General features: G+C 39.9%; 1 protein-coding gene across 1 annotated transcript; it reads right to left on the reverse strand.

Moving 5' to 3' along the window:
• Window positions 1-1,514: 1,514 nt before the first annotated feature.
• LOC145877261 (uncharacterized) lies at window positions 1,515-4,874 on the reverse strand. Its single transcript, XM_082972562.1, has 2 exons — window positions 4,808-4,874; window positions 1,515-2,475 (listed from the first exon to the last, which is right to left on the reverse strand). The coding sequence occupies exons 1-2, from the start codon at window positions 4,872-4,874 to the stop codon at window positions 1,715-1,717; spliced, it is 828 nt and encodes a 275-aa protein (XP_082828688.1). The 3' UTR covers window positions 1,515-1,714.
• Between the last annotated feature and the right edge of the window lie 16,844 nt (window positions 4,875-21,718).

A 21,718-nucleotide genomic window follows, 5' to 3' on the forward strand; every position in this document is an offset into this window, starting at 1 on the left:
GAAAAACCAAAGACTAACACCTTAAAAGTTTGCTCACCATCAACAGAAAACAACTTCTATTTCACATTATAATCAACTACAATGCTTCACCTTCACCAATATAAACATGGTGTCTACTGGCTGTCAACAATTAAAAACAAGAAAAAAACATTTTTCCCCCACTAGCTTCTAGAACTCTCATCTTCCTAAAACTCACTAGCTTCTAGAACTCTCCTCTTCCTAAAACTCACTAGCTTCTAGAACTCTCCTCTTCCTAAAACTAACTAGCTTCTAGAACTCTCATCTTCCTAAAACTCACTAGCTTCTAGAACTCTCCTCTTCCTAAAACTCACTAGCTTCTAGAACTCTCCTCTTCCTAAAACTCACTAGCTTCTAGAACTCTCCTCTTCCTAAAACTCACTAGCTTCTAGAACTCTCATCTTCCTAAAACTCACTAGCTTCTAGAACTCTCCTCTTCCTAAAACTCACTAGCTTCTAGAACTCTCCTCTTCCTAAAACTCACTAGCTTCTAGAACTCTCCTCTTCCTAAAACTCACTAGCTTCTAGAACTCTGGTCCCCTTGGAATGAGCCCAAACCAAACTCATCTCCAATACGGAAAAACGTGCAGTCAAAATAAGATCCATGGTAACGCACTGCTACTGGCTAAACACAAAACACAAATCTTTATGGCTACCCACCCTTGTGAGAATGAACCCTGATATTCTAAAAGCAGGGCAACAATGTCAATATAATTGCACAAAAAATTGTCAGTTGGTTGCATAAATAATTATCATTACTAAATGTTACATGAAATGTAAATATGAAATATTTGGTGGGATATCCCCAATGTCAAAACCCAGTTTTAACTTGTCTACATCAATAACCAATATGCAGAAACAGTTTGGGATATATTGAAAAACTAAACATAACATGTGCTATATACACAAACATCTGCCACAATAATCATATTACTTGTAATTTTTTAAACCAAGCTCCTTATAAACTGCACAAGCACCAGAAACGCTGTTGTTTTGATAAGTAGCAATAAATCACTGATATCGATTAGGGGGGAAATCAGGTTGTACGTGCTGTTGAAACTAACACAACTAAAAAAACACATGGAAATGGGAGATATATTTCACCTCACTGGTTAGAGGACAACCTGCAGAAGACAGTCAGCTACATTTTGGAGTGATGCATTTAAATGTAGGGGTCGCTACACAAAGGAATGATCGACACTAATTTGTCATCACTCATTAATATCATGTTGAAATCAATTGTACGACAGGAGGGAGATGAGGTTGCACTTCCTGTTAAAAGTAACAACTCAAAAACCACATGGAATCTGGGAATAATGTGTACATCACTGGTTAGAGGACAACTGGTAGAAAACAGCTGGCTACATTTTGAAGTGTTGCATTGTGATTGAAGTGAGTCACCAACATGGTAAGTGTAACACAACTCTATTTGTGTTAGTCACTTTTTATTAAATCACATAAATAGTAACTCTTCCATTTCAGAGCCTGGATTTTCCCCCTGAGGCTAATATCCATATCATGTTGAAATCAATAGAACAGGGGACAAACGTTTAGGGTTCTACATTGTGACATCATTAAAAATCTCCGACTACAATGTTAAAACATTCTACATTGTGAGATTTAATTTCATTTATATCATGAAACAACTCCTTCATGTATGTATTCTCTGATATTTGATCAGAGATCTTTTATCAGATTATCTCTGGGCACAGCTATGAGGTTTCTCTTCTGTGTGTGTTCTCTGGTGTACAGTCCTCTGCCCAGATCGACCAAACCTCTTCCCATATTGAGCACAGATATAAGGTTTCTCTCCTGTTTGTGTTCTCTGGTGGTATATCAGGCTGCTTGACCGAGTAAAACTTTTCCCACATTGATTACAGCTATAAGGTTTCTCTCCTGTGTGTGTTCTCTTGTGTAAAGTCAGAGAGCCAGATGTAGTAAAACTCTTCCCACATTGATCACAGCTATAAGGTTTCTCTCCTGTGTGTGTTCTCTGGTGCACTGTCAGATCTCTAGATTGACAAAAACCTTTTCCACATTGATGACAGCTATATGGTTTCTCTCCTGTGTGTATTTTCTGGTGTGAAGTCAGAGAGCCAGATGTAGTAAAACTCTTCCCACATTGACCACAGATATAAGATTTCTCTCCTGTGTGTGTTCTCTGGTGCACTGTCAGATAGCGAGACTGACTAAAACTCTTCCCACATTGATCACAGCTATAAGATTTCTCTCCTGTGTGTATTCTCTGGTGTGATATCAGGCTGGTTGACTGAGTAAACCTCTTCCCACATTGACTACAGCTATAAGGTTTCTCTCCTGTGTGGATTCTCTGATGAATTTTAATGCCTGATGAGGTGAATCTCTTCCCACAGTCAGAGCAGCAGTGAGTTCTCTTCCCTGTGGGTCTTTGCAGGTGTTGCTTGAGGTGTTCTGATCTGGAGAGACTCTTCTCTGCCTCTTCAGCATCATGAGGTTGTTGAGGCTCCCCAGAGGATCCACGATAGTCCCGTATCTCTCCTGTGTGAACAACAAAGTCAGACAGATGATTAAAGGCCCACAACAGCGGTAATCCACTGTAAAAGGTGATGCCAACAGCGGAGCCATGATGTTGGACAACAATTGACGTCTGTAATGAATGTAAAAATTATTTGACAATTGTCTTAAAATGAGCAAGAATAGTCATATATTGTCTTGTTTTCACATGAGTAGTAACATAGATGATTGTAGGCTAGAAATACGTTATTCATGTTGTTGAAACTCTAAGCAGTGTGCCAGACGACTTTTGGTCTCCAATATAGGCCCCTTTCTGTGTTTGCTAAAATTGCGGCACGAGTGCGATGCACATGCAATTTGGTTATAGAAACTCCTCCAGCTAATGAGGAAACCACTTGTTATGGATGTACTATATCTGCCTGGAGCAAAAATGGCGAGCAAAGATTTTAGTTTTTCACAATGTATTCTGAAAGTGAATGGGGTTAAACTCAGGGGAGTAACCTCCATTTCCAGGTTGCTTATGAGTGCATTTCACAATACTTTGGATTATAATTGTAAGGCTTGTTTGAATGTCCTGTTTAATATAATGTTTGCTACAGTATTATGAATTATGTGTAATTATAGAAGAACCACGTTAATAAAAGTATCCATTTGGGTGTTGTCAATAAAGTTAAGATTTTATTTATTTATTTAACCAGGTAGGCCAGTTGAGAACAAGTTCTCATTTACAACTGCGACCTGGTGAAGATAAAGCAAAGCAGTGCGACACAAACAACAGAGTTACACGTGGGATAAACAAACGAACAGTCAATAACACAATAGAAAAATCTATATACAGTGTGTGCAAATGGAGTACGGAGGCAAGGCAATAAATAGACCATAGTAGTGAAGTAATTACAATTTAACACTGGAGTGATAGATGTTCAAGTAGAAATACTGGTGTGCAAAAGAGCAAAAAAAGTCAATAAAAACATGGGGATGAGCTAGGTAGTTGGATGGGCTATTTACAGATGGGCTGTGTACAGCTGCAGCGATCGGTAAGCTGATCAGATAGCTGATGCTTAAAGTTAGTTCTACTAGCGTTTAAAGAGCAGTTGGAGGCCACGGGTGGAGTGTTGTATGGCATTGAAGCTTGTTTGGAGGAGAGTTAACTTCTTTGGGATAGGGGGCAGTATTTTGACGTCCGGATGAAAAGCGTGCCCATAGTAAACTGCCTGCTACTCAGGCCCAGAATGTAGGATATGCATATAATTAGTAGATCTGGATAGAAAACACTCTGAAGTTTCCAGAACTGTTTGAATGATGTCTGTGAGTATAACAGAACTCATATGGCAGGCAAAAACCGGAGAAAAATCCAACCAGGAAGTGAGGAAATCTGAGGTTTGTAGTTTTTCAAGTGATTGCTTATCCAGTATACAGTGTCTTTGGTTGTCACAGGAAGTTCTTACTCAACACACGTTGTCTTGGGGGTAGACATAAACAGAATCCTGAATAAGAAGTCTCTACTTTAATAATTGACTGAATGACACAAGGTTGAGTTGCTTAATTTTCACTATCTGCAGGTGGCCATATGACAATAGCTCTAGGCTGTTTTTAACAACTTCCGGTTGTCACAGGAAGCTCTTGCTTCACACACGTTGTCTTTGGGGTAGTCTCAGTCCTGTCTGATGCTGTCTGGTCAGTGAAACAGTCTGTCTCAGTCCTGTCTGATAAGTGAAACAGTTTGTCTCAGTCCTGTCTGGACAGTGAAACAGTCTGTCTCAGTCCTGTCTGATGCTGTCTGGTCATAAAGAGTATAACATTGTTGCTGCCCGTAGCGTTGAAGGCAAGGGAAGCCAGTGAGTATTTGGCTTCCTTTGATTGTGTTGGCTGTGCTAGCTGTGCTAGCTGTGTTAGCTGTGCTAGCTGTGTTAGCTGTGCTAGCTGTGTTAGCTGTGCTAGCTGTGCTAACTGTGCTAGCTGTGTTAGCTGTGCTAGCTGTGTTAGCTGTGCTAGCTGTGCTAGCTGTGTTAGCTGTGCTAATCCAAGTTTATGGTTTTAAAAAAGGTCAAAATTAAAGACAGATCGTAACTGTAGGTGCTGAACTCTCTGTGTCGTTTTAAAGCAATAGTCGTTTTGTCGTCCCTAAAACGTCTGAAACATATATTTTGCTTTGACCGTGCTGCAGGTCACCTAACTGTTTGGTTACATGCAATAGCTTTGTGTGGACTTCACCGGACAGCGGTTGCTCTCTGGTTTTGAGATGAAAACAAATGTCTAGTTTAATTTATTCTGCCGCTGTGTCTAGTAGTAGTACCATCAACAGACAGCAGGGGGCAGTAGAACCTGTCTTCACAGTAGAAAGGCAGACACAGTGGATTCATTTGTCTTTAATAAGATCAAACTGAACTAACTGCCATCTTGAAATGTTGAAAAAGTGTTTTTAAATAACTCAGTCTCATCACTCAATATGAGTCAAAATCTGTCACTTCCAGGAGTGCTCATTTTGTCAAAAATGAAAAAATGAAAAAAATAACAACTCACAGCTGTGTTAATAGACCCAACTCAAACATCTGCTATCTTGAAATGTCCAAAAAAGGTATTTAAATGGGCCTACCAGACATCTTCTTGAGAGAAGATAAGGTCAGGGACTCCTGTCTTACTCTCTGTCATGTTGAAATAGGTTCTCCTGTCTTACTCTCTGTCATGTTGAAATAGGTTCTCCTGTCTTACTCTCTGTCATGTTGAAATAGGTTCTCCTGTCTTACTCTCTGTCATGTTGAAATGGGTTCTCCTGTCTTACTCTCTGTCATGTTGAAATAGGTTCTCCTGTCTTACTTTCTGTCATGTTGAGATGGGTTAGTTCTTCTTGAGATAACACAGTATTGCCACTCAACAATATTTTAACCTGCAGGAATATTTTCACATTTCTATGTCATGGTTAGTTCCAAGGATAATGCAACTCATACATTTTTCATTACTTCTAAAATGGGGTACAGGTTTAAAATAATGACAGGTTTAGAATAAGTACAGGTTTAAAAAAAGTTTCCATAAAGCCAACATGGCTTTACTCTCATTAACGTAAGTTTCCAATCTAGAGCAGTTCTAACTTTTGTGATAATGAACTAGCTAACGTTAACTAACTATTACAGGTTTAAATCAAGTATATGTTTAAAATAATTACAGGTGCACCTTAATAGCTTATACTATATCATAAATGGTCTTACCTAGTAAACACAGATTCTAGTTTTCATTCAGTTCACAGATGGCTGGCTGGGCCCTGGACCAGCTCAGGTGAAACACCTTCCCACTAACGAGATGGACAAGCCAGCACAGGTGTAACACATACTGACTAACGAGGTGACACCAATCAGTGCGTCCTACGTGCTAACGAGCTAGACCTGCTAACGAGCTAGACCTGCTACGAGCTATACCTGCTAACGAGCTAGACGTGCTAACGAGCTAGACGGGCTAACGAGCTAGACGAGCTAACGAGCTGTACGGGCTAACGAGCTAGACGGGCTAACGAGCTAGACGTGCTACGAGCTATACCTGCTACGAGCTATACCTGCTAACGAGCTATACGTGCTAACGAGCTAGACCTGCTAACGAGCTAGACCTGCTACGAGCTATACCTGCTAACGAGCTATACGTGCTAACGAGCTATACCTGCTAACGAGCTAGACGGGCTAACGAGCTAGACGTGCTAACGAGCTATACGGGCTAACGAGCTAGACGTGCTAACGTCCAACCTCAAACCATAAATGGAAAAACCAAAGCCTGTAACACCTTCCCCCTTAAGACAACAAATATATCCTACATTTCTTTTGGACAAATTTGCTCACCACCAACAGAAAACAACTTCCATTTCACATTATAATCAACTACAATGCTTCACCTTCACCAATATAAACATGGTGTCTAATGGCTGTCAACAATTAAAAACAAGAAAAAAACACGTATTTCTAAATAATAATATACAATAGTATCTTTTCTCCTTTTTCTTTCTATAGAATCCTAAAACTCACTAGCTTCTAGAACTCTCGTCTTCCTAAAACTCACTAGCTTCTAGAACTCTCATCCCCTTGGAACGAGTCCAAACAAAACTCATCTCCAATACGGAAAAACATGCAGTCAAAATAAATTGTGACCAAATGTACACCCCTTTGTTAATATGTATTGGCAATAATTAACTTAATGGTGAGGCATGGAATAATAAAACATGTATCTTTTGTCAGGCTGAATGTTTGAAATATGAGGTGATTTGAGTCATGCTTCTTCAGTAGTGGAATAAAGACAATTAGCATTTGAATGTTGTCAATAAATACTGGAGTGATGTAGGATTGTTCATAAAATTGATTATAGACCAATTTATTATACTGTGTCCATGTGTATAGGCTGCAAGTACATTGAAAAAAAACGACATCTTCTCAACTTTCACTTTCAACAAAAACCGAACATATATTGGATGTCGGGCATAGTCTTCTTTTCAACGTCTTTTCAATTACATTTAACTAGGTGGGATAGCCCGATGTCAAAACACAGTTTTAACCTGTCCAAATCAATAACCAATACGCAGAAACAGCTTGGGATATATTGAAAACCTAAACATAAATGTACTATCAACACAAACATCTGCCACAATAATCATATTACTTGTATTTCTTTAAACAAGCACCTTATAAACTGCACAAGCACCAAAAACGCTGTTGTTTTGACAAGTAGCAATAAATCACTGATATCGATTAGGCAGAAAATCAGGTTGTACGTGCTGTTGAAACTAACACAACTAAAAAATAAACATATGGAAATGGGAGATATATTTTACCTCACTGGTTAGAGGACAACCTGCAGAAGACAGTCAGCTACATTTTGGAGTGATGCATTTAAATGTAGGGGTCGCTAAACAAAGGAACACAACACTTATTTGTCATAACTCATCGATATCATGTTGAAATCAATTGTGTGACAGAAGGGAGATGAGGTTGCACGTCATGTTAAAACTAACAGCTCAAAAACCACATGGAATCTGGGAATAATGTGTACATCCCTGGTTAGAGGACAATTTGTAGAAAACAGCTAGCTACATTTTGAAGTGGTGCATTTTGATTCCAGTGGGTCACCAACATGGTAAGTGTAACAACTTTTTTGTTAGTCACTTTTTGTTAAATCACATAAATAGTAACTCTTCCATTTCAGAGCCTGGATTTTCCCCCTGAGGCTAATATCCATATCATGCTGAAATCAATAGAACAGGGGACAAACGTTTAGGGTTCTACATTGGGACATCATTAAAATACTCCTACTACAATGTTAAAACATTCTACATTGTGACATTAATTCATTGATATCATGAAACAACTCCTTCATGTATGTATTTTCTGATGTTTGATCAGAGATCTTTTATCAAATTATCTCTGGTCACAGCTATGAGGATTCTCTCCTGTGTGTGTTCTCTGGTGTTTAGTCAGACCCCCAGACTCAGTAAAACTCTTCCCACACTGATCACAGCTAAATGGTTTCTCTCCTGTGTGTGTTCTCTGGTTCACTGTCAGATGGCCAGATTGAACAAAACTCTTTCCACATTGACCACAGCTATAAGGTTTCTCTCCTGTGTGTGTTCTCTGGTGTAATGTCAGATGGCCAGATTGAACAAAACTCTTCCCACATTGACCACAGCTATAAGATTTCTCTCCTGTGTGTTTTCTCTGGTGTAGAGTCAGATTGGTAGATGCAGCAAAACTCTTCCCACATTGATCACAGCTATAGGGTTTCTCTCTGTGTGTATTCTCTGGTGCACTGTCAGTTCTCCAGATCGACCAAAACTGTTCCCACATTGATCACAGCTATAAGATTTCTCTCCTGTGTGTGTTATCTTGTGTTGAGTCAGAATGTTAGATGTAATAAAACTCTTCCCACATTGATCACAGCTATAAGGTTTCTCTCCTGTGTGTGTTCTCTGATGAATTGTAATGCCTGATGAGGTGAATCTCTTCCCACTGTCAGAGCAGCAGTAAGTTCTCTTCCCTGTGGGTCTCTGCAGGTGTTTCTTGAGGAGTTCTGATCTGGAGAGACTCTTCTCTGCCTCGTCAGCATCACGATGTTGTTGAGGCTCCCCAGAGGATCCACGACTGTCCCGCCTCTCTCCTGTGTGAACAACAAAGTCAGACAGATGGTTAAAGGCCCACAACAGCAGAAATCCACTGTTTATTTGAGGTAAAAGGTGATGCCCAGATCATACCCATGAAGTTCTACAACAATTGAGGTCTGTTAAATTATTTGACAATTAAGACAGTCAACTTAGCAACAATCATATTTTGTCTTGTTTTCACATTAGTAGTAACTAGAAATAAGTTATTCATGTTGTTGAAACTCTAAGCAGTGTGCCAGACGACTTTTGGTCTCCAATATAGGCCCCTTTCTGTGTTTGCTAAAATTGCAGCACGAGGGCAATGCACACGCAATTTGATTGCAGAAACACCTCCCTGCTAATGAGGAAACCACTTGTTATGGATGTAGTATATCTGCTAATGAGGAAACCACTAGTTATGGATGTAGTATATCTGGTAATGAGGAAACCACTAGTTATGGATATAGTATATCTGGTAATGAGGAAACCACTAGTTATGGATGTAGTATATCTGGTAATGAGGAAACCACTAGTTACGGATGTAGTATATCTGGTCATGAGGAAACCACTAGTTATGGATGTAGTATATCTGGTAATGAGGAAACCACTAGTTACGGATGTAGTATATCTGGAATGAGGAAACCACTAGTTATGGACCACTAGTTATGGATGTAGTTTATCTGGTAATGAGGAAACCACTAGTTATAGACACCATTCACAATACTGGCTGAGGTACGAGTAAAACATGACATATTATTTCCTAACCATTCACAATGCTGGCTGAGGTACGAGTAAAACATGACATATTATTTCCTAACCATTCACAATGCTGGCTGAGGTACGAGTAAAACATGACATATTATTTCCTAACCGTTCACAATGCTGGCTGAGGTACGAGTAAAACATGACATATTATTTCCTAACCGTTCACAATGCTGGCTGAGGTACGAGTAAAACATGACATATTATTTCCTAACCGTTCACAATGCTGGCTGAGGTACGAGTAAAACATGACATATTATTTCCTAACCATTCACAATGCTGGCTGAGCTACGAGTAAAACATGACATATTATTTCCTAACCATTCACAATGCTAGCTGAGGTACGAGTAAAACATGACATATTATTTCCTAATTGTCAAAAAATCCCCACTCCTTAATCAACTGGTCTCTCTCTGTTTAACCAGAATAACGTGAGTTGTGACCTTCAGACTGTTAGACTGTTAGTCCATAATCAACTAGTCTCTCACTGAGACAGCTTTGATGGCCCAATAAATGTTTCTGCCAGCCAATGTGATAATTCCAGTACAATACATGTGTAAAGGGTGTTGAGCTTGTTAAAGAAGAGATAGAGAGGTAACCATACACATTGCACATGGACCGTAAGAAATCCTGAAGGTATTGAAATGCCTGGGCTCGCAGGGGATGTGTTAATTCATAACCCATCATTTATACCTGTTAATTCATAACCCATCATTTATACCTGTTAATTCATAACCCATCATTTATACCTGTTAATTCATAACCCATCATTTATACCTGTTAATTCATAACCCATCATTTATACCTGTTAATTCATAACCCATCATTTATACCTGTTCATTCATAACCCATCATTTATACCTGTTAATTCATAACCCATCATTTATACCTGTTAGTTCATAACCCATCATTTATACCTGTTAATTCATAACCCATCATTTATACCTGTTAATTCATAACCCATCATTTATACCTGTTAGTTCATAACCCATCATTTATACCTGTTAATTCATAACCCATCATTTATACCTGTTAATTCATAACCCATCATTTATACCTGTTAGTTCATAACCCATCATTTATACCTGTTAATTTATAACCCATCATTTATACCTGTTTGTTCATAACCCATCATTTATACCTGTTAATTCATAACCCATCATTTATACCTTTTGCTTGAAAGGGGCGGAGCTCCCTGACCTTACTTGGCAGGAACTAATGGGGATTCATAATAAACCCCAGGAAGAGTAGCTGCTAACTTGGCAGGAACACTGGAGCTCTGTCAGAGTGACCATCGGGTTCTTGTTCACCTCCTTGACCAAGGCCCTTCTCCCCCGATTGCTCAGTTTGGCCAGGCAGCCAGCTCTAGGAAGAGTCTTGGTGGTTCCAAACTTCTTCCATTTAAGAATGATGGAGGCCACTGTGTTCTTGGGGACCTTCAATGCTGCAGACATTTTTTGCTACCTTTCCCCAGATCTGTGCCTCGACACTATCCTGTCTCAGAGCTCTATGGATAATTCCTTTGACCTCATGGCTTGGCTTTTGCTCTGACATGCACTGTAAACTGTGGGACCTTATATAGACAGGTGTGTGCCTTTCCAAATCATGTCTAATCAATTGAATTTACCACAAGTCGACTCCAATCAAGTTGTAGAAACATCTCAAGGATGATCAATGGAATCAGGATGCATCTGAGCTCAATTTTGAGTCTCATTGCAAAGGGTCTGAATACTTAAGTTAATCAATTTGCAAAAATGTCAAACTGTTTTTGGTTTGTCATTATGGGGTATTTTGTGTAGATTGATGAGGGGGGAAAATTATACAATTTTAGAATAAGGCTGTAACGTAACAAAATGTTGAAAAAGTGAAGGGGTCGGAATACTTAACGAATGCTCTGTATATCACTGGCAGGGCTTTCTACCTCTGGCAGTGTTTTCTACCGCTGGGAGTGTTTTCTACCACTGGCAGTTTTGTACACAGTCATGTGATACGTGGTATAGAAAAGTCCAATCTTAGGAGAGTACATGGAGAGTACACGCACTATACAGTGTGTCTGCAGGTGTCTATCTGTCAAAACCACTGATACAGGAGCCCCTCCACCCTCTGGTGGGATGGATCATGTCTACAGAGAAACCTAGATTCAAATACTTAGATGTGTGTGTATTGGGTCTATGTTGTGAAATAGTTAGATATTACTTGATAGATATTACTGCACTGTCGCAGCTAGAAAGACAAGCATTTCGCTACACCCACAATAACATCTGCTAAACACGTGATGTAACCAATAAAATGTGATTTGATTTGAAATAAACGTCCTATTTAACAAAGGTGCTTTTGGCTGGAGTCAAAATGACTCCAAAGGATTTGAATTAAAAGTAAATTTTGACACAGAAACACTAAACCATGATTTATATATATTAAAAACAAGTTGTTTGACAAAGTCATTAAAAATTGGAATAATTGAATGAACCACATTTTGGCTATGATAAAAGATATGCCTCTGGGGTCAAAATGATCCATGTCAGAAGTATGGTTCAATGAAAATATGTAGTGGGTGTAAAGTTTGTATTAAATTCTCACTCATTAAAAACGAATCAATCAACACATGCTTCTCTTTGAACGACTTAATGTAATATTAATATTTTATGAAATAAATGAAAAATAAACGTTTGGTTCCTCAACTGCGTTGCCCAGTCCAGTCAGCAGATGGCGATGTGCGTCTTTTAGGTTCAGGCGATGCTGCCAGTGTGACGTAGAATCTAGTGGACGGGACGCTCCTTCAACAACAACAACTAGTCAGACACCTCGGTAGCTTTCTAGCAAACATAGCTACAACATTCACGCTCTTTACACTGGTTTGGCGTATATTAGTCGCTGTGTATTAAACACACTTCTGTCGTATGTACTTGTTGGCCCATTTAATTATATATTTACGTTGTTTGTCAGCTAGCTGGTTTGCTAAGTTAGCTTAGAACTAGGCTAGTCGCTAATGCTAGCTAGCTAACATCCCCGACCATGAGTTCACTAAGCTACTCTCCTCCTGTTAAAGAGGAGGTCTGCTGGACGGAGAAAGAAGCTCTAGTGAAAGAAGAGAAGAATGTTACAATACAAAAACAAGTAGCGGGTGAGGCTGTTACCGTGAAAGAAGAAGAGAAAGACGTTAAAGTGAAAGAAGAGAAAGACGCGTTCAGAGTGAAAGAGGAGGAGGATGTTACAGTAAAAGAAGAGGAGGAAGAGAAAGAGGAGGCAGTTTTTGGAGTGAAAGAGGAGGAGGGGGAGATGACTGTTACATTGGAGGAAGAAGAGGAGGTTGGAGATCTGTTTAACACCAGTAAGTACCGTCTCTGCAGTCGTGGAACCAATATGCAGTAAAGGGGTTCTACACTTTAATGTTGTTCTGTAGGAATGGCTGAAGCTTCACTGTAACGTGTAGAACATCAAGAGTGGACCATCAACAAAACGTTAACAATTGATCAAATGCATCCAATGACAATGCCTGAAATACTGTAGTCCTCAATATCTCCTATTAGATTAGCCCAAGATGTTCTCTTAAAGGGGCCATCAGCAGTTGTTACATCCATTTAGGGACTTATACATTAATGATATGTACCCATCTGTTTCTTGAAGAAATCACTTATAAATGCCTCATGAGCTTAGTTCAACTGTCGTACCCCATCAGAACCCAAAATATAAGCTTTTATTTACTCCAATGTTTGTCAGTAAATATAAACAAACACTGTATATCCTCAAAACATGGTTAAAACTATAATGTTGATATCATGGATGGTTACATTTCTCCAGCTCCATCCCTCAGCTTTTTACTGAAACGGGCAGGGAGTACGCTTTGATATTGTTTCTACTGCTGATTGCTGCCCCCGTTACTCCTCAAGGTCCAAGGACTGTATGTTATTTTCAGAGGTAGACTCGCTCTGGCAGTCAAAATAATCAAATATTCCATCATCAAATCAAATGTATTTATATAGCCCTTCTTACATCAGCTGAGTGGCAAGTTATCTGACCATTTCTACCAATCTGTGTGCCAGTTGTGATTTTCATATGTACATTTTACTGGAACAGTTTCATTTCATTTATAATAGTATCTCAAAATCATTGCCTGTGATTAATCTACATTCTATCTAAATGAAAATTATACAAATCTAAAAGTAACTTTTATTGCCATCTATGTAAAAAAAAACGCAAGTAAAACTAAATGCATGCTATTCAACCGATCGCTGCCTGCACCTGCCCGCCCGTCCAGCATCACTACTCTGGACGGCTCTGACTTAGAATACGTGAACAACTACAAATACCTAGGTGTCTGGTTAGACTGTAAACTCTCCTTCCAGACTCACATTAAGCATCTCCAATCCAAAATTAAATCTAGAATCGGCGTCCTATATCGCAACAAAGCATCCTTCACTCACGCTGCCAAACACACCCTCGTAAAACTGACCATCCTACCGATCCTCGACTTCGGCGATGTCATCTATAAAATAGCCTCCAACACTCTACTCAACAAACTGGATGCAGTCTATCACAGTGCCATCCGTTTTGTCACCAAAGCCCCATATACTACCCACCACTGCGACCTGTACGCTCTCGTTGGCTGGCCTTCGCTTAATACTCGTTGCCAAACCCACTGGCTCCAGGTCATCTACAAGACCCTGCTAGGTAAAGTCCCCCCTTATCTCCGCTCACTGGTTACCATAGCAGCACCCACCTGTAGCACGCGCTCCAGCAGGTATATCTCACTGGTCACCCCCAAAGCCAATTCCTCCTTTGGTCGTCTTTCCTTCCAGTTCTCTGCTGCCATTGACTGGAACGAACTGCAAAAATCTCTGAAGCTGGAAACACTTATCTCCCTCACTAGCTTTAAGCACCAGCTGTCAGAGCAGCTCACAGATCACTGCACCTGTACATAGCCCATCTGTAAACAGCCCATCTATCTACCTACCTCATCCCCATACTGTATTTATTTATTTATCTTGCTCCTTTGCACCCCAGTATCTCTACTTGCACATTCATCTTCTGCACATCTACCATTCCAGTGTTTAATTGCTATATTATAATTACTTCGCCACCATGGCCTGTTTATTGCCTTAACTTACCTCATTTGCACTCACTGTATATAGACTTTTTGTTTTCTTTTGTTCTACTGTATTATTGACTGCATGTTTTGTTTATTCTATGTGTAACTATGTGTCGAATTGCTATGCTTTATCTTGGCCAGGTCGCAGTTGCAAATGAAAACTTGTTCTCAACTAGCCTACCTGGTTAAATAAAGGTGAAATGTAAAAAAAAAAGTAAAAATTTAAAAATATCACAAATAGTATGGTTAGTATGAGTATTCTAACACACCTAATGACTTATCAACAGCTCTAACAATTTGACCCCCACAGGAAATCTACACTGGCAGTTATAGAAAGACCCATTTACTATATAACCATTGATTCATGAAGAATATAACTTATAAATGCCTCAAATGTTTCAACTTTATTACCCCACCAGAAACCAAAACATAAGCTCGTATAATGCCACTGTTTGTAAACAAGCACTGTATAGCCTTGAAATCTTGTTTAAAACAATAATTTTGACCTTATGGATGGCCAGTGCTTGTATTTATAGTGTAGTCAATTCAGGGGGTAGTCCTGGGCTGAACTCAAACTTGGGTCCAGCAACTGTCAAGCCAACAACTTATAACTGTTACGCCAAGATGTCTGAACTTCTTGAAGAGGTCTCTAGGTGTTGGGTTACGGTTTCTACAATAGCTTTCTCTATGAATTTGAGAGTGGTTACACTTCTCCTTCCCCCATCCCTCAGCTGTTTACCAAACCAAGTCTCAGGGCTGACAATGTTTTGCTATTTAAATCCTAGGTTATCGCTATAAAATAGCCACACATCTATCAACCATTCTGTAGTTCATACAATAACAAATCTGTCATTCCACCACTAGTTTGGTTATAAGATGATGATGGGGCTGGAGAAATGTAACTACTCTCAAATTCATAGACAGACCTATGAAGGCAAGGACTGACCATCCATGATATCAACATTATAGTTTTAACCATGTTGAGGCTATACAGTGTTGATTTACATTGTTTCTAGACATTGGAGTAAAAAAAGCTTATTTGGGGTTCTGATGGGGTACAACAGTTGAACTCAGCTCATGAGGCATGTGTTATATTCTTCAACAATCAATGGCTATAAATAAATCATTTAAAAAGTCTAAATATAGATGTAGCTATTGCATATTTCCCCTTTAACCCCACACATCAGTTCAACAACTGCAGAGTTTGTGCCTCTGTTTTTAAGACAGTACTTACTAGTGTTAATCAGGGAACGGTTTCTCAAAACCATCTTATTGCTAAGTTCACCGTTAGAACCATTAGACGCCTTAAGTTGCGTTTGGGAAACCGGGCCCAGATGTCCAGTTTCCTCCTCTATCGATGTAACAGTCATCTCCCCCTCTTCCTCTTTCACTCCATAAACTGCATCCTCCTCTTCTTTTACTGTAACATCCTCCTCCTCTTTCACTCTGAACGCGTATTTTTCTTCTTTCACAGTAACGGCCTCACCCTCTACTTCTTGTTTTACTGTGATATTCTCTTCTTTAGCAGGAGGAGAGTAGCTCAGTGACCGCATGGTTGGGAATGTTAGCTAGCTAGGCTAATGCTAACTTAACCAGCCTGCTAGCTGAATAATAACAAAAACACCGTAAATATGAAATTAAATCGGATAACTAACTAGACGACAAAAGTGGGTTTAAAACACAGTGGCTAATATACACTAACGCGTCTAAAGAGCTTTATCGGTTCGGCTATTTTGTCTAGCAAGCTACCGTGGTGTCTGACTAACTGTTGCTGCTGTTGAAAGAAGAGTTTCGTCCACTAGATTATACGTCACACCAACAGCATCGCCTTAAATTCCCAGACCGCCATCTGCTGACTGGAGTGGGTAACGCAGTTGAGTAAAATGTTTATTTTGTCAGACAAAAGTTAAAGGGTAGGAATAAGGGACATCGCTGGTCCTAAAATATTCATTAGCCCCCCCCCTAAATAAATCAATATCAGTCAATATATTTTTTCTGTGATTTATATTTTGTCGTCAACCGTTCCATCGCATCTTAAACTTTTTACCGAGTCGGCACTAGGACCGGGGGAGGCTGCTGCTGCACTAGTGACTGTTAGAATTTCTTCAGCAAAGATGGTGGACAGAAACACTAGGAGAGAGGGGTACCCCTACACAGAACTGAACTGGATCAAAGATGGAGGACAGAAATACTAGGAGAGAGGGGTACCCCTACACAGAACTGAACTGGATCAAAGATGGCGGACAGAAATACTAGGAGAGAGGGGTACCCCTACACAGAACTGAACTGGATCAAAGATGGCGGACAGAAATACTAGGAGAGAGGGGTACCCCTACACAGAACTGAACTGGATCAAAGATGGTGGACAGAAACACTAGGAGAGAGGGGTACCCCTACACAGAACTGAACTGGATCAAAGATGGTGGACAGAAATACTAGGAGAGAGGGGTACCCCTACACAGAACTGAACTGGATCAAAGATGGCGGACAGAAATACTAGGAGAGAGGGGTACCCCTACACAGAACTGAACTGGATCTAAGATGGCGGACAGAAATATTAGGAGAGAGGGGTACCCCTACACAGAACTGAACTGGATCAAAGATGGTGGACAGAAACACTAGGAGAGAGGGGTACCCCTACACAGAACTGAACTGGATCAAAGATGGAGGACAGAAATACTAGGATGGAAGCAAATGTAAGGGATTATAACGTCATAACGAATCATGCAGAAACATGTACAGTTGAGAGGTGTAAAAGACAGAAAGGGAAAGAGGTAAGCACATAGGAGCAGGGAAGGCAGCACATGATTAATGAATCACAGTGCTACATAAATATTCTCTCAGTTCATCACAATTACATAATAGTGTCTCTCGTCGACCCAAAGGTTCTTAAAAGCAGGTGAGGTGGTGATGATGGGACTGGGGGTTGGCATCCTCTCACATCAAAACATACCTGCAGACGAGAGACAGATGGTGTTTGTGTTTTTATTTTAAAATTGTTAGTCATCAATCAGGAGGTGAAATGGAAAACTGACCTTGGATCATTAACTCTGGGACTACTGCATCTCTGTCTGTATTTCAATGTAAAGCATCTCTTTAATAATACTTCCTGTATAATATAAACTGACCTGGGATCATTAACTCTGGGACTACTGCATCTCTGTCTGTATTTCAATGTAAAGCATCTCTTTAATAATACTTCCTGTTGACCTGACCAAGTGACCTCTCACCTCTGATCATGCTGTGCCCTCTATGTAGCCAGTTCAGATGCAGGAGGGGTTCACCGACACAGCTGATATAACCTAGAGGATTTAGGGAGAAGGGGAGAGAGGGATGAAGTGAAGGAGAGAGACTGTTATTGAGAAAATAAGGTAGTTAAAGCGACAGTGTTCAACAGGAATCTGTGTGTGGCCTCACCTGGTGTCCACACCACACTAAGTGGCTGCAGAGTACTTTATGCTGAAAAACATGAACGGACCAACAAGGACAAACAATACAGCGTAGTTATAGAAATAATGAAGTGTCTTACTATTCTCCATGGTTGGCCCTCTTGCCTATTCTTTGAAGGTGGAAGGAGCCACAGTTATACACCTGAACCTGCTTACTGCACAACACAATCCATCAATCAGATTGATACATGAGTGTGTAGGTGTGGGTTATAGGGTGTCTAATTGTTCTACATTTTTTCAATATGGATGATTTAAAATAGCCTGTTTTGTTTTTGTACAGACATCACACCCTTACCTACACAGCACCCTCACCTGAGAAGTAGAAATCAAAGGGAGAGAAACTGTGAATTGAATAACTGCAGTTGACATAGCTCAGTAAATGGAAGAATACTCTTATTGCAATGTGAATGGCTCTTAAAAGAGCCTTTGGTTGTGCATAGTGTAGTCTGTGGTGTTGTCAGGGAACAGCACCCTCTTTGAAGAAGTAGGAGGTGAAGATCTCCTGCACACGGATTGCCTCTCTTGCTGCGTTGTTGGACCCCATCCTTGAAACATCCTGCAGAGCAGCAGACTCCTCCTCTAGCACACGGCGGCGAGCTGCAGATCCCCTCCTGGTCCTCGTGTCCATCCTCATGAAGTTACGCAGGACACAGGTAGCCTTCACACACCTGAATTCCTCCAGGAGGCAGTCCCAGATGACCCTGGTCACCCAACCTTGCAGTGCCCTACACGGTAACTGTAGGCAATCGTTTTGAAGGAATCTCCAGTTACAAGGTCTCTGTAGGAATATGGAAGACAATGTAATTATTAGACTGTTACATCACCAGGTCATTGTGGATTACTAAAGTATAATATCCCTGATAACAAATCATGATAACATTGGATTGATAGATGCATGGGCACACATATGTACATGTGTAGCATGTGACAATAACAGAATCATATCAAGGATGGCATCACAAATGAATACATAAATACCACTTGAAGCTTGATAATGAGTTGATCATTTGAATCAGCTGTGCAGTGTGAAGGCAAAAACAAAAATGTGCCCCTCTGAGTCCCCAGGACTGAGAACCACTGCTCTTCATTGGGACCTCTTCATATGTAGACTGGCTTTCATAGAGCTCTTTATCTGAGGACAGAAAACCTCACAAGAAACAGACTTCATTATAGTCAAATTACACCACACTGAATATTATGTTACTATTATCTCCATCCTCACTTCTAGGGACAGGAACTACACAAAAGCACCTTCCCTATCCAGAATAGCCTCCTCTCTCACTGACAGTTGGGGCTGCTATCCTTTCACCCTCCTCCATGGCTGTTAGCTAGCTACCTACAAATGCATGTGGAGTTTGTTTTTTACAGTGATAAATACATCAAGATAGCTAGCTAATATGTAGTTAGGTAGATGGTGATATTTCATTCACTTAGCTATCTATCTATACAGTATGTGTAGTTGTCTAGATAGATAGCTAGCTCATTTAGCAGCTCATCTGAGTTAGCCTGCACTGTAGTTAGTTAGCTAATAATACATTGTTGGTTTTTTTACATTTTCATAATCTATTTACTTACTTACTTGAATAGGTTCTCCCAGCCATGTGGACAACTGGAAACAGGGCAGTAAAGTTTGTCACCAGAGCATTTTAGAGGATATTACTATTGAACTATGTACCCATTTAATAGCCAGACCTTCATACAAACTTGCTCTGCTGAATTCTTGACGGAGTCACAATGGGCGGCCTAAGAGGCATCTAGTCCATCTGCTGACTGGACGCAGTTCAGTAAAATGTACATTTTATTTTCAGACAACAAGTTAAAGGGGTCAAATACTTATTTCCCTCATTAAAATGCAAATCAATTTATAACATTTTTGACATGCGTTTTTCAGGATTTTTTGTTGTTGTTATTCTGTCTCTCACTGTTCAAATAAACCATTAAAATGATAGACTGATCATTTCTTTGTCAGTGAAAGTGTAAGTGGGCAAACGTACAAAATCAGCAGGGGATCAAATACTTTTCCCCCCCACTGTATCTCAGTCTACGCTGCTCTAGTAGTACTATACTAGTTAATAAATGTAGTATAGTATAGTATGTTGTACCGAAGATACATTGTTTATCCATATATTTATATATTCCTAATTCCATTCCTTTACTTAGATTTGTGTGTATTAGGTATTTGTTGTGAAATTGTTAGATATTAATTGTTAGATATTACTGCACTGTGGGAACTAGAAGGACAAGCATTTCACTACACCTGCAATAACATCTGCTGAACACCTGTATGTGACCAACAACATTTGATTTATTATGAAGGTAATTTGTGTCAAATTTACTTTTCCCCTCATTCACCCCACCTCTTTACATTGCTTATGCATATTCAGTGGCCTGACTGCGTCCAGACTATGTCAAAGGCCCATCCTGGTAGATCTGAACCTAATGCAGCTTGGAGTGATCAGAAGTCACATTTAGGTGCCAGGTGTAACTGAGGCCCTAGATGCTCCATATCCATTACTTTGAGTGTTTTATATAATATGACTAAATGTGTTTCTTTCTGTGTTGCAGGGACAGTCAAGAAATGGAACAGCAAGGCCACAGAACATGACATAAGCAGAGCTGTGGGAGACCACCTCAAGCCCCTGGTAGAGCCGGGGGTGGTGTTTACCACTCCACCACGCCTTCAGCAGGCTGGAAAAGAGTGATTGATACGGTTTTTCATACTAAGGTGGACCAATAGTTTGTTGATTGGTCAGTCATTGGGTAAATTTGTTTTACAATGTGTTCAAATCAAATCAAGCTTTATTTATACAGCACATGTCAGACATGGATGCAACACAATGGCTTCACAGGAAAAAACTATGAAAATAAACATTTAGTACACAAATATGAGGATAAAAAACAGAAGACTAACAACTGAAAGACTAATGAGCATTGTAAGGAAATGCCATTGATTCAAATATCAACAATATGATGCAATATCCAACCCAAAATATAACTTGTTTTTTAGGAGGGGCTCTGAAAGACACTATGGGGGTGTCCACTGGAAGTTGACTAGTAACAACAACTGGGACCTAAAAGACACCCACCATGAGACCCACTAAATCTGCCCAAGAAGAGGAAAACAAAAGAAAATCCCACACCAAACTTAAAGACAGGAAGCAAACCAAAAAGGTGGAGCAACTAAAGGTGTTGACTCTCCACATGTATCAAGACAACTGGAGCACTGGGCCAGACACTCTTAAATAGAACCTGGACCAGCTCAGGTGAAACACCTTCCCACTAACGAGATGGACAAGCCAGCACAGGTGTAACACATACTGACTAACGAGGTGACACCAATCAGTGCACCCAAGACACATTTCAGTTGAATGCATTCAGTTGTACAACTGACTTGGTATCCCCCTTTCCCACGTGCTAATGTCCAACCTCAAAACATAAATGGAAAAACCAAAGCCTGTAACACCTTCCCCCTTAAGACAACAAATATATCCTATATTTTGTTGGACAAGTTTGCTCACCATCAACAGAAAACAACTTCCATTTCACATTATAATCAACTACAATGCTTCACCTTCTACAATATAATCATGGTGTATACTGGCTGTCAACAATTAAAAACAAGAAAAAACACGTATTTCCAAATAATAATATACAATCGTACTATTTTTTTCTCCTTTTTCTGTCTATAGAATCCTAAAAGTCACTAGCTTCTAGAACTCTCGTCTTCCTAATACTCACTAGCTTCTAGAACTCTCGTCTTCCTAAAACTCACTAGCTTCTAGAACTCTCGTCTTCCTA

Source organism: Salmo salar, unplaced genomic scaffold (genome assembly GCF_965601325.2).
Source record: "Salmo salar unplaced genomic scaffold, fSalSal1 ptg000743l, whole genome shotgun sequence".
Lineage (NCBI taxonomy): Eukaryota > Metazoa > Chordata > Actinopteri > Salmoniformes > Salmonidae > Salmo > Salmo salar.